Source organism: Herpailurus yagouaroundi, unplaced genomic scaffold (genome assembly GCF_014898765.1).
Source record: "Herpailurus yagouaroundi ecotype Mexico unplaced genomic scaffold, PumYag 253, whole genome shotgun sequence".
Taxonomy (NCBI): domain Eukaryota; kingdom Metazoa; phylum Chordata; class Mammalia; order Carnivora; family Felidae; genus Herpailurus; species Herpailurus yagouaroundi.
In genome coordinates this window covers 9,825,043-9,852,887 of record NW_024412470.1, presented here as the reverse complement: position 1 = coordinate 9,852,887, position 27,845 = coordinate 9,825,043, and the positions used below count along the sequence as shown (strand labels likewise).

General features: G+C 52.0%; 1 protein-coding gene across 4 annotated transcripts in view; it reads left to right on the top strand.

The window, feature by feature from the left end:
• The window catches only part of CUNH1orf226 (chromosome unknown C1orf226 homolog), a 252,274-nt gene that overhangs the window by 188,868 nt on the left and 35,561 nt on the right, over window positions 1–27,845 (top strand). For 3 of the 4 annotated variants that reach the window (XM_040461049.1, XM_040461048.1, XM_040461050.1), the window contains one exon: window positions 21,130–21,238. In XM_040461049.1, coding sequence (XP_040316983.1) covers window positions 21,130–21,238 — 109 coding nt within the window. Of the gene's footprint in view, window positions 1–10,017; window positions 12,727–21,129; window positions 21,239–27,845 lie in introns of those variants that run through there. The other variant, XM_040461051.1, reaches the window with a different exon arrangement.

Genomic DNA, 27,845 nt, shown 5'->3' with positions numbered 1-27,845 from the left:
CAGCACAGAGCCCGGCATGGAGCTTGAACCCACGAACTGTGAGATCATGACCTGAGCTAAAATCAAGAGTTGGACGTTTAACTGACTGAACCATCCGGGCACCCCGAAAGAGTTTGATTTTTTTTTAAAGAGTTTGATTCTTAAACTCTAGACTGCTAGTAATGAAACCACAGAATGTGGAAGACACCGATTTTAAAATCATCCAGATCAGAAAAAAATACATTGCTTATAAAGGAACACAATTAGGCTGATAGCAAAACTGGAAGACAGAAGACAGTGGATTATCTTTAAGAATATGGGGGGCTGGGTTAAGTGCCAAAGCTTAGAAAGTATCCTCTCATACTTTGTTTTTATGAAAGTGGGGTAGAAAAAATCCTAGGCAGCATTTTTAAAGACTTGCGAATAAACGAGAGAGCATCCACCCTAAGAGAGAGTAAAGACAGAAGAAAGTTCAGGAGGGTGGAATGCATAGTGACTCGTAAAGGAGAAGTTTTATCAGAGGAGGGGACAGGGTCTGCCAGCCTCTTGCTAGGGGCAGGAGGGAGAAGCACGGGGCCACAAATTGGAAATCAGCAGTGGAATCCAACAAATTGACATTTTTAAAAGGAGATAATAATACCCCTAGAAAGGCAGAAAGTCGAGGTCCCATGGGATTAAGATAACAGGTTTTAAAAATATGTTATTTTTTAATGGAATCAGATACTATCCTAACCTGTAATATATAGGTAGAATCCCGTAATTAGGAGAAAAGATAGAATACGCAGTAATTACTTGCACTGTTGTTTTGTGGATCCAGAAAAGCTGTCAGGATTCTTAGAGGTGGCTCTCCAACATCCAGGCTGCCCCCCCCCCCCAAAATCGGATCAAGACCTCCCAGATAGACAGTTCTACTCTCCAACCTCCCTCCCTTCGTAGCTCCACACGCCCAAGTCCCCACCTCAGACTGCTCCATTGCCACAGGAGTGGAACAGGGGGCCCGGGTACCGGGGGTCCTGGAAGGTCAGAGAAGAATGAGCAGATCTGGAGCTCAGACACCTGGGTCCCATTTGTGCTCTGCGCTGTACAAGGGACAGGGCGATTGCATCTTCCCATACATCTTTTTAATTTTTTAATGTTTATTATTCTTGAGAGAGAGACAAACGCTGAATCGGGGAGGGGCAGTGAGAGAGGAAGACACAGAATCCGAAGCAGACTTCAGGCTCTGAGCTGTCAGCACAGAGCCTGAGCCGGGGCTTGAACTCACGAACCGTGAGATCATGACCTGAGCCACCCAGACGCCCCTGCCTCTTCCCATATTTTTCTGAGATTGAGCCTCCTCCGGCCTTCCAGCATGGGAGGGCCTTGAGGGGCCCCTGCTGGACTGGAACCAGGGATCTGGAGGCAGCCTGACCTGTAGATCTCTCCCAGGCTCCTCCTGTCTTTTCTGGACCCGCCCGTGGAGGGATGGGAGTATCCATCAGTGCAGCGAGTAATGTTTCATGTAGAGTTGATGTTTTTATTCCCTCTGGTGTCAGAACCTTTCATAGACTGTGCCTTTTCATACATATGCATGAGTAGGAATTGCCCGATTTTCCGCATGGAGAAACTTACGAAGTAAGAGGGGAAAGAGTATCCTTCGTGCTCTCCGGCTTCAGTTCGTTCCCCGGGGTGCTCTGTGATCCCTCATTCACCCCGGCGTTAGTTCCCCTCGGTGCCAAGTCCTTTTCACCTGCTTCTACCTGTGGGCTCTGTGCGCCCTCCCTCTCCCTAGGTGACCCCCATCTTCCGTGAGCTTCCTCCGCATCCGCCTCCCCTTCCACACATCGTGGGTCACTGCCTACCGTCATCGCCGCTCTGTGCCCTGCCCTCCTGTGTTCCAGACCCGGCTTCTCCGGTCTCTTCCCCATGGGCCTGCCCTTCTCCAGCCTCTCCATCCCTCCCTGCCGGTCCTCTCAGCTCTCCCCTATCCTGAAATAGATAACCTCCCTCACCCCTGCTGCCCTGTGCGAGAGCACGTCTCTCAACCCTCGGCTCCCTCCCAAAGCCCGGTGCCCACCACCCTGCCATTCCTCATGGTCTGACCTCGCACCCTCCCCCACCTATCGATTCTCCTCTTCTTTCCAGTTTTCTGCCTGCCTTTCTGTGGCTTGCAGTCCTACATAGTTATATGCATTCTTTATCTGTTCCTGTCCTCTTTCTTTCCTTGAAAGCAGGTTCCGTGCTTCAATTCTCATACCTCTCCGCGGGCTTGGCAAAGTCCCTTGAGCTCGGGAAGTCTCGGTAAACACGCAGGAGCACCGTAAGTCCCCCCGGGGGACTCACTGGCCTGTCATTTATTGACACCTCGGGGCTCTTTGTCACATGCACGTGTTGGTGCACACGTCCAAGACCTACCTTTTCCTCTGTCCTTCCTCCTCTCTCTTCTCCTCCTCTGGAGGCCACTGTGTGCCCCGTGTAGATGCAGAGACAGGTAAGGCATAGCCCGGCTCTGCATGGTCCCCAAGGTGACTCCTTTCTGTGACATTTTTCAGGAAGTGTTCAGAGGAATACGGCTGAGGCATAAGTTTTAAAATGGCCACGTAATATATGCTTGCCACTAAGAGTAGTGAAGACTTTTTTTTTTTAATTTTTTTTACTCTTTATTTATTTTTGAGAGGGTGAGAGAGACACAGAGTGAGAGCAGGGGAGGAACAGAGAGAGAGGGAGACACAGAATCCGAAGCAGGCTCCAGGCTCCCAGCTGTCGGCACGGAGCCCGACGCGGGGCTCGAACCCACGGACCGCGAGATCGTGACCTGAGCCAAAGTCGGACGCTTCACCGACTGAGCCACCCAGGCGCCCCGTGAAGACGTCTTACAAAAGGAAGAGTCAAATATTCCTTCATATTCCCTCTAGGAACGTTCCACATGCAAATGTGCCCTCAGATGTTTTTCCAAAACCCAGCGTTGTCCTGGAAGTAGTTCTACGATGAACCTGGTTTTCTCTTGGTGATATATCAGGACCTTCCTTCCGCACCCATGTTTACAGTCCTTCCGTGAGGGCTTTGACTCAGGGTTCCAGGGTGGCCGTTGACAGTAGGGTTTTAGGGAAACACCCCACTCGCAGAGGGACTTGTGTCAGGGAGGCGGACATGGGAGACATTGCCCAGGAGTCAGGATAAAGGGCAGACTGGACAATAGAGCTGACAGCATTTGGAGGCACAGACGGGGGTCAGTCTGTCAGGCTTGGGTCATTCAGACTAGTGACAGTCTGAATAGAGAGTAAATGAAGGAGCACCCTCTTTTGGGGAGGTGCTGGGAGCGGCCCCTCCCATGACCTCAACTTGGCTCTCTGGTAACTTTACCTCTGCTCTTTCCGCTGGCTTTCTGCCTCTGGTGGATCCCCCTTGATTATCAAACTCACTCATGGCAAAAAGAATGGAAACTTTCACCATGGTAACTCTAAATACGAAGGCAGGAACCATACATGTTTTGTGCACTGTATCCCTGGTGCCCGGAAGGGTCTTTGTACGTCGTAGGTGCTCCGTAAATGCCACGTGACGAAGCTAGGGCAGGCTCGATCCACTTGTTTGTACTAGAATGTTCATTTCGAAAAGGCCGTTAAGCTTCCTTATTTTCTTGGTGGCCTCATCCTCTGCCCTTCTCCATGGCCTAAAGCACAAAGCTGGCAGACAGTGAATAGATCTACTCACAGCAGAAAATTGAAGAGCCTCCAGAATGATCAAAGCTAAACCTTTGGATCAGTCTCTCTGTGCCAGACCTTAGCAGGCATCTTTTACCCTTACGATGGAACATCCAATTAGGCCAACTTTAGAAGACTTCACATCATTAAACGCTGTCTACCGGGAAGGGAATCACCCTGTGGAGGAAGAACCAGGGGAACCGAGAATCCAGGCCTGGTCCCAGTTCTACTTCTAAGTGATTTCTTACTTTGAAATTCCATTCCTGTTTCATTTTCTCCTCCTTACATGCATAAAGGGAATCCATTTGGAATTTGCAAAGCTTTGAAGAGGCCCAGATGGGAGAGTGTATGCAAAGTAAAACCAGCCATCTTGCCCTTGACCCCTTTCCCTGCCAACAGGTAGACACTGGCCCGGGCATCCGTAGGGTGCTGTTGACCTTTTATGTGACACAGATACTTCTGAGAGTCTGGTAAAACTGAATTCTCTCCCTGTAACAATTCATTCATGTGCATGCTTGCAGAATTTTGAGTTTGGGACAATACATGGGCCTCATAGCCCTATGGTTTATTGGTTCCAAGGAGAGACCCTCTGGTGTCAAAAATCATTGTAAGTTATCTTTGAATATTTTGCTTCTCAAGCCAAGAAGGTTTATCATTGGCTGTCCTTCTGTAGGAGGAGGGAGAACAATCTCTAGCTTGCTTAATAATTTAGTGTTTGAGTGATTGATGGAGTTTACTTTATCAGCCCAAGAAGCATTTGCATCTTGTTAAGGGAATCATTGTCTTCAAAACAAACCAATCTCGTATCGATCGGTGGGTTTCAGATCACGTAAAGGGAGAGGATTTGCTTAGGAAGAACCTTTATGGTACGCTAGGTGTTTCTGGATTCACGCGGATGTGGGAAACCTGGCGTAGGGTCTGTGTTTGACACTGGGATGTAGGGCCATATGATGGGCCATGGGAAGGACCACTGTGTAGCCAACCTTCACCCCAAAGGCAAGCAAAGATTGCTTTCGGTCTGGAGCGATAGCTCTGGTCTGACCAGCCCTTACTATCATCAGATGGTCTCCAGGATCGTAGAAGGACGCTGTCCCAGCTCATCCCCCAGTGACTGCTTGGGCATTCCGCACTGCACACCAGTCTAGACGCTGTGTTGTCATGCCCCGTCCCTCGGTGCTGGCTGGGAAGCTTTCTGGGTTCCTTATCGCATCCTGGCACAGTTAGGAAGAGGATGATGACCCACCACTAGGAAGACTATAGCCAGTTGTGAACTGGGCTGCTTTTCTGCTGGCACAGACCTCAGACTGTAGAGATGAGCATGACTGGGAGACCCAGAGGGTGAGGCGTAGAATTCAGGAACTAGGCTAAGTTGTCGGCAAGTCCCCACACCTTTATTAGGAGACCCTGAGAAGCAGCTGTGGAGGACTGACAGCCTTCCCCAGTGGCTGGTGGCAGTCACGGTCAAACCACGATTGAGCGAGTCTTCTGGGTTCAATAACGTTTCTGTCAAGTTCTCGAATAAGAATCCCGAGGTGTCTTTTAAATACCACACCCACCAGGAACTGTTTCCTGCTTTCAACCCCACCCCCACAGTGGGGATCTCATTTCCGTTTCTTCTTTGTACCCAAGGCTCTGTAGTCCTTAAGTTCAATCTTGTAGCTATTTATCTAATATTTCTTAGTGGGAGCCACATCTTACTCGTCTTTGTCTCCTTGACTGCCGTCTTGCAAATAATTGTGCTCGATGCGTATTTGTTAAACCGAATTGATTTCTTCTTAAGTCTTTGCACAATTCCCAAGAAGTGGGCACATTTATTCTGTAGACTTTTACCTAGGACTGATCGGATGGGTGGATGGACAGTCGAGTCTACCAGCCAACCTAACCTTTGTTGAGCGCCAAATGCTACCCGTCTGTGAAGGTGTTTGGAGACGGTGATAAAAAAAATGTTAACCAGAGACCATCAAGAACATATGTTCTAATGGAAGATAATACACAGCACACAGACGACCGTTAAAAAGGCAGCAGTGCAGTCGGGAGCCCTGAGAAGTGAGAGGTCACGTGACCTTGCTCAGCTCTGCTCAAGGAGCAAGCCAAACATGTCTTCCTACTGTGGGACTAACCACGCGGCAAGGCCGCCTTCGAAAATCTACTGCCTCCTTCCTCCAGTTGGCCAAAGATGCCAGCCCTGTCCCCTGTTACTGCTGTACCGTTAGCTCTTTGCTTACGGGACCAATAATCTTTGTCCGTGCAATATCTTGGTCTCTGGCTTTACCTCTTGTCCAATTTGTCACAGTTTTTACCGATAATTCGTAACTATCAGAGGGTGGATGGGAGAAACGAGACCATACTGAACGGCGAATGTGCTCATCTTGGTTTTAGCACCGGCCTCAATAAAAGCTTTTTGGGAAGGGAGGAGCAAGAGGGGCCTCAGGAGGTCAGCCCCGATGGATGACATCTGCACGTCAGCTTGTTGTCTTCCAATGGCACTTAATTCATCGTTAGGGGCTCCTGACTGCGGGAAGAGGTGGGGTATTGCTGGTGTATCGCCTTTCAGAGTCAGAGCGGCCGTCCAGGCGGTGGGCCGGTGGTCTGATCTACTCTACCTATATTTACACCCAAATGCGGATCGAAATATCTAGGAGTGTATGGATGTGCACGTGTGGGTGCACATATAAATACAAACGTCTATCTTGGTAAGAATTTTTTTAAATTTTTTTTAATGTTTATTTTTGAGAGAGAGAGACAAAGTGTGACGTAGAGAGAGGGAGACACAGAATCCAAAGCAGGCTCCAGGCTCCGAGCTGTCAGCACAGAGCCTGACGCGGGGCTTGAACTCATGAGCCGTGAGACCACGACCTGAGCCGAAGTCGAAGTCAGATGCTTAACCGACTGAGCCACCCAGGCGCCCCTGTTTGTTGTTGTTGTTGTGTTATTTTGTTTGCTTGTTTTTAATACCAAAAACCTAGACCCAAATCCTTCCCAATTGCCTTTGTTCGCTGATGGGAAGGACAAAGCCCTAAGGAAACAATTAAGCTTGTCAGGCGCTTCAGCTGACAAAGAAGAATCTGACAAGCTAAATGCGAGAGAGAAACTGCAAGTGTTCCTAAACCAGGTCCCGGGAGAGCCTCCCGTGTCCCCGGCCAGGCCTCCCACCCTCGCGGCCCCCGTGAATTTCCGGGAGCCCCGTCCCTCGGGCCGTCTGCCCCAGGATGAATGTGTGCACGTCTCTGCTCTACGAAGACGCAGCCGGCTCTTTCTGGCCTCGTCTGGATCCACGTCACATCTCTGAGAGACGTCCTCGCCCTGCAGAAAGAGAGGGAATACAGGTAAAATGCAGGCGGGAGCAGTTAAGTCAGCCTTTGCTCTAACCAGGACACTTGACTTAAAAAAAACCGTACTGAGCCTCTGTCTCAGAGGACTCCTACGCGCAACGTCAGGACGGCCTTGCCTCTGCGGAGCGGGGGCGAAGCCACCCTACGACAGGAGGGGGCGACAAGCCGGGGTGGGACCGGCCCACCTCTGGCAGCCTCAGAGTCCCGTGTGCACTTGACTCTTCCCCCACTGGCTCTGCACCTGGACCCTGTCCTCTGCCGTCTGGCCTGGATCTCCAGACCTCATTCTCCCTGTATTTCCCCCTGGATCTTGAGGCTATTTCTGTTTTGTTTCTTCCTTTTTAGCCTATAAATAGGCTCAGGTTTTGCCATCTGAAAAGAAAAGCTACTCCCAAAGCCTCCCTTCTTATCTTGTTCTTTCACTGCCAGACTCTTGGGCATGATTGCGCTTTTCCGCATGTATTTCCAAAACCCCACTCGTTTTTCAGCTCCTTATATTTGGGCTTCTGTGCCCCGTGCCAAGATCGCCCCTGCTGCGGTCACCAGGGATGTCTCCATTGCTAATCCGTGGCTCACTCTGCGTCCTCGTCCCCTTTGGTCCCTCCAGAGCACCGAATGCCGTGGACCTTTCCTCCCTCCGGAGACTCTCTCCTCCCACGCATCCATGGTGGATTCCTGTGTTCCTCTTATTTCCTGGTCTTTTCCTGTTTTTTGGTTTTTTGTTTTTGTTTTTCGTTTTTTGTTTTTTGCTGACTCCCCCTCTTCTGCCTTTAGTTTCAATCAATGCTGTTAACAGGATTCTCAGTGAACCCCGTCCCTTCCTTCTCTGCTTGCTCCGGGGGAATCTCCTATTTCCCACAGCTACTGCCACCCTCTGTCCTGGTGGCTTCTAAGTCTGTGCCTCTCCCCGATCCCTTGTTCCCATTTGTCTCCTAGGCAGGGCCATCTGAGTGCTCTGGTGGCCCCTCAGGGTTGTTGACACGTGCGGAACCACACCCTTCTTTCCCTGTTCCCTCAGCTGCTCCTGCTAACCCTTGACCTCCTTCGTGTTTAGTCCACACCCCCCATCAGCCAAGTCGTACAACTCAGGATCTTCTCCCTCCCCCTCCTTATCCCCGCATCCAGAGAAATGGCTCTGGAATCCACATCCTGCTACCCATCATCACTGTTGCTGCCTTACGTAGACCTTCAGCTTTTCTTGCCTGGACTCGGGGCCAACCAGCCTGGTTGCACAGGATGTGCACTGCATAAGTCCAGGCTGTGTTGATCACCGTGCCCTATGGTTGGCACCTGACTCACCCGGTCTAATTCTCATGACTGTTTGTATGTTTGTGGATGTGAAAAATAAACTCGATGGTTAGGAGACTCCCCCAGTGTCTCACAATGGGAAGCAGCGAAGCAGACATTTGAGTCCACTTCCTTTGACTGGCAGGGCCCCGGTCCAGGTTCTTCCTCTTCCCCCAGACCTTCCATATCTCAGTGGCCTCTTTTTGGCCTCCCTTCTTCTCCTGTCCTCCTGCAGACTCCTTCCCTCCACCACCGTGACTACCAACCATGTCATTCCCATCGGTGCCATGAGCACACAAGGTGACAGCTGGGCTCTGTGCAGCAGGTCCTGACCTCCCTCTGCTCCCGTCTCCTGCTGGTCCCTCGCTTGTCCCCTGTTCCTGGTGCCAAAGCAAACCGTGCTGTGTCAGGACTCCGTGCCTTTCTATGTGCAGATTGCCTTCCTCTGTGTCTGATGGGTGGTTTTCCTTTGCTCCTCCAGACCCGCCGCCGGGCCAGGTGCCCACAGAGGCTGGCCTGTGTGGACCATCAGTGGGCTGCCCTCTCCCCACCTCCATTCACAAGAGCTCCTGCCGGGTGGCACACAGTTCTCTCTCTGGGTCCTGGCAGCCGCCCACTGCCCTGCTCCTCAGGCCTTGGGGCGCCGAGAGCTCCTCGGGCCCCGTGCTGCCCTCAGGTTTCCCTGCACGGTGCCCTCGCCTTTGTAAATAGTCCCTCCCTAAGCTCACCTTGGATGGCTCCAGTGATCTGTTTCCTGCCAGGACCCAGGCTGTAGCGTTCCCCTCCGTCATCCCTGCCACCTTGCACATACTCAAGGCGCTGCTCGGACGGCAGACCGCCCCCCCCCCCCCCATGCACCCTTACCGGGAGCAGGCGGGCTCTGTGTCGCACACGTGCCCGGTGCCCTGCTCCACGCCCTGTGCTCGCCCCACTGTCCAGCAAGCACCCCGAGCTCCTCAAGGACAGGCTCTGGACCGGGCTCTGTTCTGCCTCCCGAGACAATGCGGTGTGGGGCCGTGGTTGGAGTGGGTAGAGTGAGACATGTGTTTCTTAGGATGATAAATTAGGCCAAACCACCTCCAAGGCCCTCTGACCCCTCAAGAGCTGTAGTGGGGAGACAGACAAGGGCAGGAGAGAGCTTCTGGCCTGCAGCAGGAAGAAAAGAATTCTCAAGCCAGGACCCTTCTTTCTTTACAACCTTCTCACATCCCCCTACCCTCGTACCTGGCTTCCTCAAGCCTCCCAACCCACCGCTTCCCCAAACTTCCAAAGTGAAAATAGAAGTTGGGGCTCAGTCACTTAAGCGTCCGACTTCAACTCAGGTCATGATCTCACAGTTCATGGGTTGGAGCCCTGCATCAGGCTCTGTGCTGACAGCTCGGAGTCTGGAGCCTGCTTCGGATTCTGTCTCCCTCTCTCTCTGCCCTCTCCCTGCTGGTGCTCTGTCTCTTTATCTCTCAAAAATAAACATTTAAAAAAACAAAAAAAAGTGAAAAGAAAAGAACATTGAAAAGGGATTGGATATTGAAATGGGATCAAGACTGTGTCAGTCCCCTGCCCCGGCCCACCAGATCTGTTTGTGGCCTGAGAGTAAAGATACGTGGTCCCTTGCAGTTAAAAAAAAAAAAAAAAAAAAAAGACACTGAGTCATGACTGAGAGGGAGCTGTCCTAGGATAAATCGTCCCGGGGTGTGTGTGAGAGGTGGGTTGTCAGGTCTGCTCTGGTGGAGAAGCAGGCCGGCAGGTGGGAGCAGTCAGGGAAAGAAAAGTACCTGGTCGTGCCAGCCAGGCGCTGTGAGCCCCGGGAGGGGCGGTGGGTGCCCTCTCCTCGTTTCCCGTTGGGCACACGCAGTTCCCGTGTGCTGAGCCAGAGGCCTGGGGATGCGGAACTAGAGGGACGGAGGGTGTTAGGGGACGAATCCCAGGAAGTTCCAGACGGGTGATCTGAGGACTGCCTTTGGAGAAACTAGGGTGAGCTTCTGACATTTATAGTATCTGAATTCCTGGGTTGGTCTATTTGAAGAAACTTGGGTGGAAGGTGGGCAGTCGGGGATAGCAGAGAAACCGAGCACCCCTCCCCCGAGTGTCCACTGAAATCTGACCCACGTGAGGATGGAGTTTTGGGCAACCATAGAGAGTGTGAAGGCATCGAGGACGTGGAAAGCTAAATGGAAGAGGGAGACTCAGAGTTCCTGGGTGGCATAAATGTCCCCTACCGCCCCCTTCTAGCTGGGTGGAGAGATAATGACAATCTAGCATTCAAATGACAGTTGCCAGTTTGTAATCAGCCAAGGAGACGCGCAGGTGACGTAGAAATTAGGAACCTGGTTAAGATTGCTGAGGTTCAGGTTCTCGCTCAGAGACCGGAGCAGGTCAAGTTGTGTCCCTCAAAAAGATGGGTCCAAGTCGTCACCCTTGATACCTGTGACTGTGACCTTATTTGGCAAGAGGGACTTGGCGGATGTAATTAAGATCGCGGATTAGGATGGGTCCCAGATCTCGTGACTGATGCTCTCATAAGAAGCGGGGGTTTTGGAGAAAGAAACACAGAGGACACACAAAGAAGGCGGGCGGCCGTGTGAAGGAGGCAGCGGAAAGCCGGAGAATGCCAGGATCACCGGCAGCCACCGGAAGCCAGGACAGAGGCGTGGAACGCATTCTCCCTCGGAGCCTCTGGAAGGAACTAACCTTGCCAACACCCTGATTTCTACCTCCTGAACGCCCAAACTAAGAGATTAAATCATGGTTGTTTTAAACCGTCCCGATGTGGTGATTTATTACAGCCCTGGGAAATGAACACAGATACCTTCTGGCCAGTTCTGCGTGACCTTGAGGAAGTCGGGGAACCCCTCTGTTCCCTCCTCTCTGAAATGGAGACTTTACACGTAAAGTGATTAGAGCACAGCCTGGCACAGGAGGGACGCACCGCAGACTAGCAAGTGCTCTGATCAATTTAGTGAAGTCTTTTGAGCACCTACTAAGTGCCAGGCACTGTGCGTAAATCCTTCCATTTGATTCGCACGACAGTCCTGGGAGCCTCTTAGGCCAGTTTGCAGCTGAGGAGACTATCTGTGGCTCCGAGTCGTAAGTGGCTCTGAGTAGCAGAAGGGCCTGCGGCCTCCACTGAGGCTTTGTGGCTCTGTTCTGTCCGTTCTGTTGTTCCAGGAAATCACGGGGGTCTCAAGGTGCACAGGCGAGTGGGGAAGGAAGGGCGTGAACCTCCGATGGACTGTAATTGATGTTCGCATTGGGAAGACCCATGCGTGACTCATCTCTTAACACACAACTCGAACAAGAGAAGTGTTCACGGTTTTGAAAGCAAGGACATCAGTTCTTTGTGGGGAGGGAGAGGAAGACACAGCTTTATAGGGGAGCCCCCCCCCCCCCCGCTTCCCGCTCTGCTCTCTGGCTCTGGAAGGGGAGCTGCGTCTCTGAGCAGACAGACGTCTTCGGGAAGCCTGAGGATCCCCAGAAGTGTGGGAAGGTTGAGCTGACCCCAGAGGACATGAACACACCGCGTGGGTAAACCCAGCCAACAAACGCGGGAACAGGGGAGACAATTGGCAACCCGTGTGAAGCTTGGCTTTTGCACGCCAACGACAGGTGACGGCTATTTTGGAGAAGTTACCAGCATCAGAGAGAAGTTCGCCTCGAAGCGTGTGGAGGGGTTTTGGCTAAGAGACACTGGCCTGGTTTTTTGCCTGCCTGTCAAGCACTGAACTAGAGGAAATGAGCTTATCGCGGTGCTGGGCATTTAGAAAGTGCTGTGTGATGGTTTGTGGTCGACTCGAGCAAAGCAGGGGAGATTTTCGGACGGAAGAAAGAATTTAACAGCTGTGAAATTAACACATCCATTAACTGCTGAGACGGGCCGCAAGGGCGCCTTAACTCAACTTTCCAAAGAGCAATGCGTATGTGCCTGACTCTCACTGCATTTTAGAACTCAGTTGATTGCTCATTTCTTACCCCAGGTACACCGTAGATCATACTAATCACTTAGACATTCGTATACTTTAATTCCTTGAAGAAACCTTAGAAATCCGCTCCGATGTTTGCAAATCTCTGCCTGCGGTTGAGTAGATGGGCTAGATGGCTCTCGAGGTCTCTCCTGGCCCGGGAACCCCCGGCTTCCTCCAGACCGCGCTGTCGGGGCTCAGGTCTGTGAAGACGGCCCAGCAGGGCGACACTCAGAGCGTGGACGCTGTGTCCCAGCACCTAGCGTGGATGTGATGTAAGCAGATCAGTTCCCCGAAGAACTGTGGCACCGTTTTGTGAGCTCATCACCGTCCCTTCGCGCCAGATGGAGGCCTGAGGAAACGTCTGAGGGAGGCAGTCCTCACGTCAAGAACGGCTAACATGAGGGATGAAAAAGACAGAAACTGAAGTAACTTCTAATAAAAGAAAACCAACTGAGGGATAGAGTCCTGGAAATCCAGCGAGAGGAAAAGGTAATCAGACCAAAGCGGTGAGAAGAGAGAAATGATCACCATGAACGTCAGTTTTATCTAAAGATTACATTAGAAATGAGAGGCCTGGGCGGGGGCACCCGGGTGGCTCCATGGATTGAGCGTCTGACTTGGGCTCAGGGCATGATCTCACGGTTCATGAGTTCGAGCCCCACGTCGGGCTCTGTGCTGACAGCTGGGAGCCGGGAGCCTGCTTCGGACTCGGTGTCTCCCTCTCCCGCCCCCTCTGCCCCTCCTCCGCTCGCACTCTGTCTCTCTCTCTTTCTCAAAAATAAACAAGCATTTAAAAAAGAAAGAAAGAAGAGGCCTGGAAAAAGTGTGGCGACCAGGGACGGGAGCTTGGAAGCGTGTGAGTGCCGCGGGGCCGGGCAGGCAGAGGGGGACATGCCAGTACTCGGGTAAGAGGCAGGGGCTGGAGGGGGGCACTCACTGCCCTGGATTCTCATGTGGTCCCATCAGCAAAGCGTTGGGGGGCTCTCTCCAAACTACCGTCTCTTCTCAAACTCCCCCCAGGCCCTCGGAGGATGGCGCACTGGTTTGGGCGTGGGCGGCTGGGCTGCTTGGGGGAATCTTACTCCCGTGGGCAGGGGTCAGGCTGGCTTTTCCCGGGACCGTCTCTCCACGCGGCTGGTGTGACGCAGCAGGACGATTCTGTTTTCTGTCCTCTGCTCTTTTCACGTCGTGCTTGGTCCTTTTCCAGAGGTTTTTGCCTTGGGGCACCCCACTGGGGCGCCTGGCTGGGTCAGTCAGTAGAGCATGCGGCTCTTGATCTCGGGGTTGTAGGTTCAAGCCCCATATTGGGTGTGGAGATTACTTAAAAAAAAAATCTTAAAAAGAGAAGCAGACGGGGATGACCCCAGTGGATTCTGTCTCTGCCATCCGTACGTCACTTGGTAGCTTTGTAGTCAAGTTCATTTCCCTTTGTCCTTTTGGGGTGTCTTTGGGGTTAGGAATGCCCAGACTTGGGGGACCTCAAGAGAAAAACCTATGCTGCTTTCCAGCTGGAGATCCCCTCCCCCATACACACACCCCAAGAGATGATGATATTGGGGAACGGTGACGATTTCTCTTTGCGCTCCCATTTGCACCTTCACGGTCTAAAAGTATTTGTACAGCACCTTATGGTTGCAGAAGATCTGCCCGTGCCCTGTCTCACCCACTCTCAGGATTTGCCCATCCCACAACTTGACAACCACTCGGAAAGATATTTGTGTGCTCATTTCAAGGCTTAGGAGAGAAGGAAAAAATTGTGCCCCGGGCTCCATGCCGGGTCTAGACCCTCTGCCCTGGGGTTCCGTGCTGTTGTTCTGTGGCAGGCCCCAGGCCGGCTAGTGAGACCCACCCGGCAGGCCTCCCCTCCTGTAAGCAGGAGGAGGTGTGGGGGCCCTTGGGGAGGAGGGGGGCTCCGCGTCTGTGGGTCTCAGATGAGGGGGAGCATCGACATGGACTCAGGAAGCCCTACTCTTGACTTTTCGCATTCCCTGTAGCTAGTAGGCTCCAAAGTCAGCAGGCGCAGTCCCCATGGAGATGAGGGCAGTGGGCACAGCATTAGCACCTGGGGGCGCGGCCACGTCATTTCTTAGAGGCCATGATATTCAGAGAAGGTGGTGACAGTAAGCCAGAGACTGAGTGGCCGTAAGGGACGAGCACTTGAAGACAGAAGGGCGACATAAGTGATTCCAGTTGGTCCCAAAAAGGCAAGGCCATGAAGGAAAATCATGTGGCTACCCAGATTTTTATATAGCATTCCTTAAAAAGTACACAGTGTGGTAGGCAGGGAGCGGCCATTGCTGAGAGCGCTGAACGTCTGGGTGCGGCGAGCCCTTGGAAAAGGCTGAGGATGAGAGAAAAGGCTCAGGGGACCGTGGCACACGATGAGGGGAGGCTCCCAAGCCTCAGTGTACATCCCCACCTTTCCTCTTCCCGTCTGCGAACACAATTACAATGAAGAGGTCTCCACACATTGAAACACCAGAGGGGAAACCTTACAGGTCACTTGGTCCCATCCTAACACACGGAGGGGAGGAACGAGTGGGGACGCGGCAGGGGTCAGAGAACAGTGAAAGGGGAAATACCCGTATATTAAAGTCATGGCTGCAGTGAAAATATCAGAGGTAAACGTTTGTTTGTTTGTTTTTAAGGAGGCTCCTCACTCTACACGAAGCCCAACATGGGGCTTGAACTCATGACTCTGAGATCAAGACCTGAGCTGAGATCAACAGTCTGATGCTTAACGGGCTGAGTCACCCAGGCATCCCCCCACCCCCATTCCATTTTTCTAACTCTTTTTTTTTTTTTCCTTCAGTGGAGAACTATCTGATCTTCAAACTAGGAACTCTAGAACTTAAAAAAAATAGAACGTTTAAAAACCATGAAGAAAAAGGTGTCCCTCCTGGGGCGCCTGGGTGGCTCAGTTGGTTAAGCGTCCTCCTTCGGCTCAGGTCACGATCTCAAGGTTGGTGAGTTCGAGCCCCGCGTCGGGCTCTGTGCTGACAGCTCAGAGCCTGGAGCCTGCTTCGGATTCTGGGTCTCCCTCTCTCTCTGCCTCTCCCCTGCTCGCGCTCTGACTCTGTCTTTCTATAATAAATAAATGTTAAAAAGAAAAAAAAGGCGTCCCTCCTTTAAGTGTGTCTGCGCCTCGGGGTCCTAATGAATGAGTCTGTACATTCGTAGGTCATAGATGTGAGAAGATGACCAGGGTAAGAACATCCCACTTTGTAGAAAGGGGACAAGTGTGGGTCCAGGGACTACACACTAGTGAACTTGTAGAAGAGATCACAAAGCAGAAGCAGCAGCGAGAGGCTGTAACCAAATAAAAAGCCACCCTCGGAGACGCTTTGCTAGAAATTCCATTCTGGGGCGTGGAAAATAGTTCTCCAAGTGCGCTCGGTGATGTTCACATCCCTTCAGGAACGTGACTCAGCTCTGTGAACTGCTTGGGGAGCGGTCCCGGAAGGCACAAAGGTGCACAGGGAAGAGGGAGGTCCTCCTTACCGGGCAAGCACATGTGTCGGGCGTTGTGTTAAATGTGGGGATGTGTTTTTCTCATCCCTCATCCCGTGAAGAGATTATTACTTTCCCTGTTCAGGAAGGAAAGGGTTGTGTCGACTGAGCCCTTTGCCGGAGGTGAACAGCTGGGAGGTTGGAAACGCTAAGGCTTGAACCCAGATCTTTCTGCCCCCGCGGCCCCCAGGGCAGGCCTGCCTGAGCCCTTTCAAGCACTGTTGAGAGAAGAGGTAGCTCCCGGGTGTTCAAAAGGTTGCCCTTTGGAGGAAAGACGGGCCTGGTCTCTAAGGCCCCACGGCGGGGAGCCAGGGCAGTGGTGTGGAAGTGACGGGAGCCGGGAGCTGGGAGCCGGTCGCCGGTCCTGTTTGCTAACCGCTTGCTGTAGGCTCCTCTCGCTGCAGGCGTTTGCTCTGTAAACCCGGGGGGTGAGGTGCAGCCCTGCGATCAAACCTGCTTCGCTGGCGAAGAACCACGGGGAGATCATGCCCGGATATCACCCACTAGCGAGTGGCAGAGTCTGGGCCTAAAATCAGGTCCGTCCCACACCAGGGCCAGCATTTTCAACCAGTTCCCTCCGCTCTATTCCTGGTAGTAGATTTCTTTCTCTTTCTCTCGCTCTTTTTTTAAATTTTATTTTAGAGCACGCAAGCGGGGGAGAGGGACAGAGGGGGAGAAAGGATCTTTATTTATTTATTTTTTAACATTCATTTTTGAGAGAGAGAGAGAGAGAGAGAGAGAGAGAGACAGAGTGCAAGCGGGGGAGGGGCAGAGAGAGAAGGAGACAACAGAATCGGAAGCAGGCTCCAGGCTCCGAGCTGTCGGCACAGAGCCCGACGCGGGGCTCGAACTCATGAACTGCAAGATCATGACCTGAGCCAAAGTCGGACACTTAAGTGACTGAGCCACCCGGGTGCCCCGAGAGAGAATGTTAAGTAGACTCCACACTCAGCGCAGAGCCCAGTGCAGGATTCGATCATGATCTGAGCCAATATCGAGAGTCAGCCGCTCAGCCGCTCAGGCATCCTGTTGGTCGATTTCCAACCTGTGTGAAAATTCCCAAGTGATGAGAAGCTCCCAAAAAGAGACTATTCCGTCAGGGAGCGAATTGCCCGTTGCCGACAAATCCTGAGTGGCAGGACCCTGGGTTGGAACCAGGCCTGACGACCACACAGGTGTCTTTCTATGTTTGATTTTTTTTTCTCCTGTGATCTTAAGAGGAACAAGTTTACTTTAGATTCATAGTCAAAGAGAAGGGGGGTTATTGATGGTGGGTCTGGCGGTTCTTTATCACTCCATCCGCCTGAGCTCCCGGATAAGCTCCCAATCCAGTTTGTCCACGGTACTTTTTATGTTTCAGTCATTTATCATAAGTTTGTGGGTATAACAATCTGTAGAAAAGTTTATCGCTGTGGCTTGATAGCATAACAGTTCCAGTAGGAGGTGAAAATTCTGATTCTGTGTGTATCTGAAAATAAACAGAAATTCGAAGGGGGAAGGAACAAAACCTCACAAAACCTTAGCACTCGTTATTACAGTATGCAGACTACTCTGATATCCTGCCCTCGGCGATTACACTGAAAGTTGAGAAAATTGACATACTTTTTTGGGAAGTACTTTTTTTGGAGGTACGTTTTGGAAGCAGGATCAAAACTGCCCCAGACTTCTCCCCCGCCCCCAACACACGCCAAGGTATAGAGAAATAAGAGTTCGTGGAATATGTTTCTAGATCCGGAATTTTGGACCTGCGGCGTTACGTGGCGAACGAGGTCGCACGTGCCCCTCGATTGTGTCGGCAGATGCTTTTCTGAGTTCTAACTAGGTGACGTTTTGGTTCGCCAGAGGTGGTTCTGTTTGCAACGGTACGTTAAGTTTCTGCACTCAGACGTCACAGAACCCTCTCCAGAGAGCTCCAGTCCGCAGAGACTGCCTCCCCACACAGGCTGTCCTCGCGGTTTCTGGAAAGGGGCTTTGTCCGTCAAGGGAAAGGTAACCTGTGTTGCCTGCCGTTCCTGGCCGCCGTCCCCGTCTGTGTCCTGTTGGCATGCCTCTCCACACTCATATCGCCTTCTCAGCTTTAGAACTACTTCTCTGTCCTTAGGGCATTCCGTAATAATTAAAAACTCAGAAATGGAAGGAGTTTTATGTAGGACACAGCTGAACCGACCGACTTTCCTTCCAGCGGACGGGGAGCAAATAACCAGACAGACTACGTCGTGGGTGCTCGTTAATGGCAGCATGGATGCTTCTCTCCCTCCTCAGCTGGCATTAGGAACTTCCTATGTGCCAGTTGCCACGCTGGCACGGGGGCCACCAGGATGTAGTCCTTTTTCCTTTAAGGAGCTCGAGCCTAAATAGCATCGTGTGACAGATGTGCTGTGGTAACGGTGAGCCCAAGAGGGTTCAGCAGCCCAATGATATTTGGGGGGCGGGGTGGGCAGGAAGGTGTCTCTGAACCAAGTCTTGAAGGATGCCAAGGGTGTCACCGCAGTGGCAACGGCAGGTGGGTGTACATGACTAGTTCCGGAGGGCTATGTAGGTCAGGGCTCTGGAGAGAGAGAAGACCAGGAAGGTGGATACTCCATGCTGAGGGGATCGGACTTTATTCTGAGGGAAGTCGGAAAGCTTTGAGTGGTTTTTAGAGGAAAATAATGAGATGTGTTTCCGATTATCCCAGTTTGCTAGCTGTGTAGAGAATGGTTTGGCCATAGGTGAGCTAGGAAGCAGAGAGAGACACTAGATGGGTTGCAGAAATCCAGGTGAGGGGCGCCTGGCTGGCTCAGTCGGTAGAACGTCCGACTTCGGCTCAGGCCGTGACCTCAAAGCTTGTGAGTTTGAGCCCCGCGTCGGGCTCTGTGCTGACAGCCTGGAGCCTGCTTCGGATTCTGTGTCTCCCTCTCTCTCTGCCCCTAACCCACTCGCATTCTGTCTCTGTCTCTCTCAAAAATAAAAATACACATTAAAAAAAATTTTTTTCATTTAAAAACCCAGGTGAGAAAGAAGGATCTGTGAACTAAGGCAGTACCGTAGAGACAAAGGAGATACATTCCTAAGCCGTATTGAGGAGACGGGCTACAAAGAACTTGGTCATGAGCAACAGATAATGGAGAACAAGGAAGGGGGTCAAGGGTGTGGTGCAGGCTTCTGGCTTCAGTGGATCCAGTGTTCCTCATCAAGATGGTTCCCGGGAGAAGGAAAGTATCGATGCTGGGAGAATTGCGAGGATGATGATTAATTCGGTGGCGGGGGAGGGGCACGATAAATTTGAGGAGCTTTGAGATGTTCAAGAGAGAGGTCTGTGGGGACACCCGGTTGGCTCAGTTGGTTAAGCGTCTGACTCTTGGTCTTGGCTCGGGTCATGATCTCACGGTTTGTGGGATCGTGCCCCACGACGGGCTCTGTACTGACAGGGAGGCGCCTGCTTGGGATTCTCTCTCTCTCTCTGCCTCTCTGCAGCTTGTGTGCACTCTCTCTCTCTCAAGTGACTAAAACTTTAAACAATAAGAAAAGGAGGGGATTTCTAGGATTGCCAGGTGGGCCTGGGTTTCAGGCGGAAGGTGCTGAGTTATAGAAGTCGGTTGACCACTCTCTTTCTCGGAAGCCGCGTTAAACATCGGCACGTCTAGTCTGTGCCATTCACGCTGGGTGGACACGCGAGATGTACTGACTTGACTTCTAGCACAGTGAGCAGAGGAGTGGCTCCCCAAGGTGAACTTGGCGCTCTTGCCAGGATTGTTCGTCTCCGTATCCACTTTTCTTCTGAGCGCCCCTCCCGGGCTTCTTGGAGTCCTTGGCGAGAATCTCGGTAAAAAGGCCGTTGAGAGACCGTATCAGTGAGAAGTACAAAGGCACTTTGCCCATTATTTCATCTTCCAGGTAAGCCCATGAGGTATGAAGAACGAATGGGCCCGTTTTACAGGTAACAGCCTCTGAGGGTTATGTGGCTTTTGCCTCATAAGTGGTGAAGTTGAGGGTACGACTCTAAATCCTGTTCTCTATCTGCCAAGTACTCGGCCCTGACATACACCAGAACGGATGGACTTGTTAAATCCTTGGATGGGAGTTGTTACTGAGGAAGAGGTGTTTTATGGCAATGATGCGGCCCCGGAAGCGTTTGTCTGGAGCGATCCTCTCCTTGGATCTCCCAAGACGGGTGCCACTGATGTACCCCGTCTGCTTCCCTCCCCTGCCCCATGCCAGCAGCGCTGGGACCCGGCGGGCCGGGTGGCACCCTGTCCAGGCCCGCTGTGGCCTCAGCCATCACGGCCTTGCTTACGACTTTCCCCGGCTTCCCCTCTGCCTCCCCTCTGGCGCCCGGCACCCAGAGAGATCCTTCCGTTCAGAGCGTCGGGGAGTCAGTCCTCCGCTCAGAAGCCTCCAGTGGTTTCTCACCTCACCTGGAAAGCAAGCTCCACCCTTCAGGGCGCCCCCCCCCCCCCCCCGCCCAACACCCTGCCATGTTCTGGCCTCTGGCTGCTTGGATGACCCTGTCAGCACATCCCCCCACTTGAGCCACACTGACCTCTGGCCATTCCCCGAACACTTCTAGCACCTTCTGAATGCCACTGGGCTTTCGTATTTGCCGTTCCCACTTCCTGCACCGCATTTGCCCTGGTGGTTCCCTCACACCCAGGCCTCTGGCTCTCCGTGGTGCCTTCGTGCTGGCCCTGCAGCCTCCCTGGCTAAAACAGCAGCCCCCGCCGCGCTCTGTCCCTTACTCTGCCCGTTTTTCCTCAGAGCACTCGGTTTCTGTTTCATTGTGGAGATCTGTACATGAGGTCTGAGAGTTGAGGGCGTCCTGCCGCCTTTATGTATCTGGGCTGGGATAGCGCCCGGCCCACAGTGTGCATGCTGGTTGGGGGGGGGGAGGAACAGCAGAGTGAACACACGGAGGCCGTGGGGGTGAGGTCACTACCCAGAGAGGACGGGAGGTGAGGTCACTACCACTGAGGGACTTAACGGTAACGAGACTGAGCGTCTTCGTCTCTGCAGGCGTGGCCGACATTGCCGGCTCCCAAGTCTCCTCGTTGGGAGACAACTGGGAACAGGTATCCGGAAACTTGCCCCCGTTTCCGTGGGTTAGATGCAGGTTGATTGCTCTGATGAGGATGGCAACAATTTTTGTCCCTCTAGCACACAAGTTACCAGCACAGATTTGCGGCCTGGTGACAGCGTGGGGTCCGTCCCCTACCCATGCCCGCTCTTCTAGATGTGGAGGTCCCCCAGCGTCGTGTCACTGTTTCACCAGTGTCCTGGTGAAAGTGCCACCTGCATTGTGGCTCTCGTAGGAAGAAGCCAGCGTGTCCTTGAACACAGGTTCCCTGGTTGGGGGTTTGACCCTAATGCCACCTTCAGTGCGTTTTTCTGTTGCTCTCTCTGTAGGATCTTCTACGTCTCTCATGATTCCCAAGACCTGAAGATCTTCAGCTATATCGCCCGAGATGGTGCCAGCAATATCTTCAGGTGTAACGTCTTTAAATCCAAGAAGAAGGTAAATGAGCAGTCATCGATCATTGTTTTTGTTTTCCTCTGACGGAACCAGAGGAGTCCCCCCACCAGTGGCCACTGTTGAGAGGCAAGAACTGACGTGGCTGTTTGCATGCACAGCACAGGGGAGCCATCCAAGCAGTCCGTCAGTGCTCCTGCGTAACGAGATTCTCCTTTCGTTTTATCTGAGTTTTGTCTTCTGACATGGAGACAGCCGGGAAGAGCTCGGCCATTGGATGAGGGCTCTGGATCGGGACAGGTAGATAGCACCAGGAGTGATGCTCCCCTCGGTGTGCGGCGGGAAAGAGGCATGGCCGTTTATTTACGTGACTTTTCACCATAATTCTGTGTGTCGGTCAGGGGCCTATAAATCACGACATGCGGAATCTAGTTTAGACTTTCTGTGGGAAGCTGGTTGTCGTGGGCAATTATTTTGGTGTGGTAACCTTGATGCTTGAGTAAATGCAGCTTTGGCCATTCGGGAGATGCTTTTCCTGTCATTTCTCCAGGAATTTAACACACAAAACTGGTGTTGGAAACCCGGGGTTTAGTCCCCGCTCTGCTGGAAGCCCGAGAGATGTTATGTGGGTCTCGGCTTCCTTGTCTATAAAGTGAGGAGAGACAAAATCAGAGTTTCCTAAAATGTCTCCTGTAAAATACTTACCGTCCAAAACGTTTCGTGTTAAAAATATCCTCTTTGAATTTGTTGGGAAGCCCTAAAGTTCGAGAGAAGCCCTTGAACTCTGTTTAACCCAGCATTTCTCAAACTGATTCAGCCATGGAATCATGTTTCTTCCGAGTGATCCGTCTAATATCCTGGGAACTATTTTATCTGCAGGGTCAAGATTTGCTAACATGTGTCCCATCCCCTACCCTGGCTCTACCTCGAAAATTCTACTTTGCTGATTTTGCCTCTTCCTCTAAGGATTGGCGGTGCCCTTGGCCTCCTGTTCCCAGGGTTTTTCATGCAAACCATGGAATTTGGATGGAAAGAGCTAGAACTGAAAGGTGGAAAGAAAACGCGCAAGTTGCCAGGCTTCCCTTCTAGAAGATGGTACGGTTGAGCCGAAAGTGTGTAAATGGGCCTAAGGCGAGCTGCCCGTTGAAGAACTGATAGGAAGAAGAGGAGGGTGAGGGAGAGAAAGAAAAGCCGGAAGGGCTGCAGACAGGCATGTAGGGCTTGGGAGGGTGAGCGGCTCTTGTGCAGCTTTGAGGTGCAGGGCGTCTGGGAAATGAATGTGTTCCCGGGACTTATGAATCGGATCGACGGTAATGTTCTTTGACGGGTGCAACTAAAGACTGGAATCCCCATGTAATTCATTTTGAGTGTTCAACTGTGCATCTGACTTCAGCTCTGTCCAGAGACTGGACCGCGTGGACCTTGGAATTTATTAGAGCTACACATGGCACGTGATAATTTTCCAAGCGCTTTAATGTCTAAGCTTACCTGATCCTTATAAAACCTATGCAAAGAAGTTAAGACTGGTACTTCGATTTCGCAGATGAGTAAATTGACGCTCAGAGAGATCAGATGCCTTGCCCACGGTCCCAGGAATAGGCACCGGCTAGAGGCAGGGAGACGTGCAGACAGCATGAATTTTGAGCCAGAGACCTAGGCAAGGGCTGTCATTATATTTGCTTTGCTGTCAGAGCTAGCATAGCGATGTGAACACAGTGGGGTGGCCCCGTCCTTCTGCCAAAACCTGAGTCTGAGAGCAGTGCCCACTGGAACTTTGAGCTTGAAGTAAAGCACGGAATTAAGTTCTTATCATCCAGAGACCAGGGAGTGGTCACCCGGCTCCTTATCTCTTCCGCTTTTTCCGTGTCTCCTAGCCCTCGGAGCTCATTCTGAAAATGCCACGTCCCGTTTGCCCGCACCTACTGAGCCTGTAACTCTGGGTAGGGTGGATTCTCAGGCCCTTTGCTGGCCTGCAGCCACGTCACTGAAAGAATGGTTTCCAGACAGCCTGGCCCGTGAGCCCCACTGCTGCCGAACTATGGGCAGAAGGGCCAGCTTCCCAGCCAGTAAGGAGGAGGGAGTTGTGCAGGAGAGCAAGCAGACTTGAGGAGGGTGGGGACCGTGCCTGCAAGGTTTTGCACATTTATCCCAGGTAGCCTCTGGAGATGGTGATGTGCTGTTTTGTAACACTTCTGGTCTAGGGAGACCATAGTTAGCTTGGGAAAGAGTTTTAATTGGCGAGTCATAGGAATACTTATGAAGTGAGGGGGGTAAGACCGTATACCCGGAGGAAATGTGTTGCAGGGATGTTTCTGGATTGTTGGGGGTCAATAGGGAGATCTCTGGACTGGCAGCCAGCAGGCCTGGATGCTCTCGTGTCGATCACAGTGTAGAAACCTCAGATGATCTCCTCGCTCTGTCAGGGCTTTGGGTATTGCCATTCAGATCACGCCATGGCCCCTGTGTGTGTCCCCATGGCCCGTTCCCCACGACAGGCCCCGGTGTGCTTGTCACCGTTCCCTTATAGTTCACCCAGAGGAGCAGATTCACCTCTTCTGTCGTTTGAGAATATGGGTCTGGTGTCTCCGCTTTCCTGGTGGAGGCCCCTGTGCCTCCCCACCGGCACGGCCACAGTTCTGTATCTGTGGCTCTTCACACGGGTCGCTCACGCATGCAGCCAGCGTGGTTCCCCTCTTGGGCTTTCCTCGCGAGCTAGGTAGCAAAAGATTGCAGGAAGGTAACATACCACCAGCTGCTAGTCATCTAGGTCTTGGGTTACCCAGGTTCTAGCTTTCTACGAAGTCAAGCCTCATGGGAAGTCATCTAGTTTGGTTACCTGCTATGTGCCTGTGACTCTTTTTTTTTTTTTTAATGTTTATTCATTTCTGAGAGAGAGAGAGAGAGAGAGCATGAGCATGGGGAGGGGAAGAGAGAGAGAGAGAAAGACACAGAATCCGAAGCAGGCCCCAGTTTCTGAGCTGTCAGCACAGAGCCCAATGTGGGGCTTGAACGTGTGAACCGCGAGATCACGACCTGAGTCGAAGTTGGATGCCCCACCGACAGAGCTGCCCAGGGGCCCCTGCGCCTGTGACTCTTTGTGTGAGTTCTCCTTTCATTCCTATGGCAGGTGTGTAAAGATGGGTACTTTTTCTGGGAAAACAGAAGCTTAAGAGACATAAGTCACAGTAAGTAGAACTGAACCCAAAGAGTCTGGCCCTGGAGCCCACATCCTATTTTCCATCAGGAAGTCACGTGATAGGGAGTAGCCTTGTTCCCCAGGACCTATTTGTGATGAGAACCTACAGCGCTTGTCACTTGGGAACGAAGAGCTCCTTCGCTCTGAATGACCCGAGTCACTCTGACCTAGATTTTCCCTTCTTCCCTCACTGTCTTTGGTCAGTACTGACTCCATTTGCATAACTGAGGAAGGAAAGGGTCCGGGGAAGTAGGTTGCCATGGGTGCCACAGCTCAGCAGTGCCACTGAGACTACAACTGGGCTTCCTGCCTCCCAGAGCTTTGGCCGCTGAACTCTGTTACATGAAACTCACAAAAGGAACATGAGCCTTTGGACCTGAGCTTCTCCAGCCATCAAGCCAGCTGAAAGGCATCTCAGGAATGCAGGTTGTCGCGTGTGAAGCGATATGATCTTCAGGAACAAGTTCTGTGTGACTGGGAAGGATTGCCAGGATTGTTAGAATGTGTCTGTGGATGGGGTGACCATCCCAGCATCATTCAGACTACTGTTAGAAAGGAAGGCGGAGAGAGGGTCTTTTCCTCACCCAGAGCATCCAGGGGAGACGTTTCCCAAAACTACAGCATTCTGCGCCACCCCCCCACCCCCCACCGCCCCGTCCGCCCAACCTGGGGGGTATAATGATAGTATTCATTTGCAAGACCTCTTGCCTCTTGCGCGGTCTCTCGACCTCTCCTGTGGGGAGGACATTGCCCTGCTGTCATTTTTTTCCCGGCCCCGGGAGAATGAGGCTGTCGGCCCTGATTAAGTGTGACTGGACTTATTAGTGCAAGAGTGTGTGAAGTGTTGGTGATTAACGAGAGCTGCAGGAATCTCCCCGCTGTCTTCACGGGGCAGCTCCTTGAAATCATTTGCCTGGAATCACAGCTCAATTGGTTTGGTTAGGAGAAATTACTTCCTCCTGTAATGCTGTCCCCATCAGATTAGGGGCCACAGCTGAGAAATTGCACCGTCCTCGAATGCTTGAAATGGATTTTGAATGATGATGACGACGGTCCCATGTGAAAGAATAAGCCGCTTGCCTGGCCAGGTTTAGGATATGAAGGAGAGACAGGTCCTAACCTTAGAGAAAGAGCCTAGCTTTGTATCTTAAGGGTTGGGGTCAGATGGGGTTGGGAAGTCAAAATAAAGAAATCACAGATCTCCGCACTCATCTGGTCCAAACCTCTCTGTTGATGGATGAGGAAATCGGGGCCTGGAAAGGTGAATTTACTTGCTCGTGGTCACCCAGGTGGTTATTGGCAGTACTAAAGTTATAACCTGGCCTTCTTTTCTCCGTGGTACTGTGGTTCATGGAAGAAGTTCATAGCAGAGTACAAGGAAGAAGCCAGCAGTCTACTAGAAATTTTAAGATCCCCTATCTCCTGTCAATGTTGAAAGTCCTACCCACTTTGAAGCTAAACTTTCCCCATAGCGAGCAATATTCTCGTGTCCAAGGCATTGCCTCAATCAGACTCGAGGATCAAGGCTATTACATAACGTGTTGGACGGTAACCTAACCCATCTCAGAGCCTTAGTAACCTCTGGATCTGTCTCTGTATAGGAGTCCAAATATATTTCCTTGCTTCAGCATTGCGAATTCCATACATTGCAGTCATTTGATAAGATAGAAGCTTAAATCTTTTACTGCGGTTCAAACACACACACACAAAAGCACATTAAAGAAACATGACCTTCGGTTCTGTTTTTTTGTTGAGACTCTGTGGTGGTTCAGGTCAAGGGAAGGGCGCCGTACGTTATTGCTGTGGTAGATGAGAAGAATTAGAAACCCAGGAGCTGTCCTGGAGCTGACTTATTGGGCTTCAGTCCCCTGGAATTCAGAAGCACGTGGCAGACAGAGCTCCCGTTGGGGCTGAGGGACAGTAGATGAGAAGACAGAGCGGGTAGATGAATAAGGAGCCTTCCTTGTAGGAAGCGTGCCCCACTTCTCTTTCTCTTCTTACTGTCGCCACTGCCACCCCCCGTCTTCACTTTGTATTCTCTCCTCACTTTCCTTACTTATCTGAAGACGCCTCTCTCCGTCTCCTGGAATCGTGAAATACAGCTTTTTCCAGGACAATGGAATTCGGAACGGCGCCCACGGTGATTTATGAAGTCAGCTGCAGAATGAGACAAATACTTCCCATGCTTCCCACGTGCGTTACGCTCGGAAGATTCCCAACGTTCACGGGGCCAGCCAACGACAAGGTCGCTTAAAATGAGAACAGCAGATAAAACCATGACTGACTGGACTTTTCCCCTGGATCAGTGAAGTACAGGGATCAACCTTTTGATTTCTGTCTTCCTGAAGCTACCAGGGCGGGCCTCCCACTCTGGCTGGGAGCATGGTGTTAATTCACGATCGCTGCTGCCACATAGCAGGTACCAACACCCGCCCGGCGTGTACTTAGCACCCACAGCAGGCACGCTCTAGGACGGCCGTTGGTTACATCTTGACATCTGTGCTGCATTGAGGGACGGCCTGGGGGGTGGGCAGGAAGGCGGCTTTGTCGGCATGAATAAGTAGGTGGTTAAAACCAGCATTCCCGTGCGTCGTGAGGGTAAGTGGTATAAAGTTCTCAGACTGCCCCCTTTCCAGGCCCGTTGTACAAAATTGCCTGTAATCGGCACTCCCCTGAGCTGCCACGCTCCCTGTCTGCGGCTGAGAGCCCCTCTGAGGTTAGAAAACATCAAAGCCACCGTATCCTGCCTCACCTTGACGACTCAAAGCCAACAAATGCGTCGGGGCTGCTGATGGAAAATGGCTTCTGGACAGGAAGATTTGATCCCTGCGCCCAAGTACTTTCAGGGGCTCTTGTGGAACTAAACTGGGTTTGTACTGAAATAATCCAGTAGGTGATGTTTTAAAAAATCTGGTAAATTCCACAGGATGGCCAGATCCCGGAGCTGGACAAGGCTGTGTTCCCAACATGCCACCTGTTTGTTGTGCTTCGTACCTGGCTGCCTTCACATCTTTAAAACTCTGCTTTGATTTCCGAAGACCTGTGTGTGGTCATGAGACATGAGCAGCTCCTCGTGATCCATGGGGACCTATGAAAAGGGTTCTTTTGAAAGCTGCCTTCAGGGAGAGTTCTCCCTTGTGGGCTTAGACGTGGCTTCTTAACTATTAAGTCTTAGCACGTGTGGATCCTGCACTCCAAGGTGGCAGGCAGAAGGGGTTTTCTTGCTCAGGTCCCAGTCCCCGAGTGGGGCAGGCCCAGCAGGCGGGAGCCAGCATGGCTGTGCAGAGAGCAGACAGCCCCAGTGAGGGGAGGGACGGCCCCACCAGGTGCAGTCTCAGGTAATTTCCCCCAACGAGGTCCTAACATAGGAATCTACTCGAAGTAGACTTTTCACTGGTGAAGGGAGGCAAGCCTAAAAGGTCAGGGGGCCCCTGAACTTACAAAGCCATTTCTGAG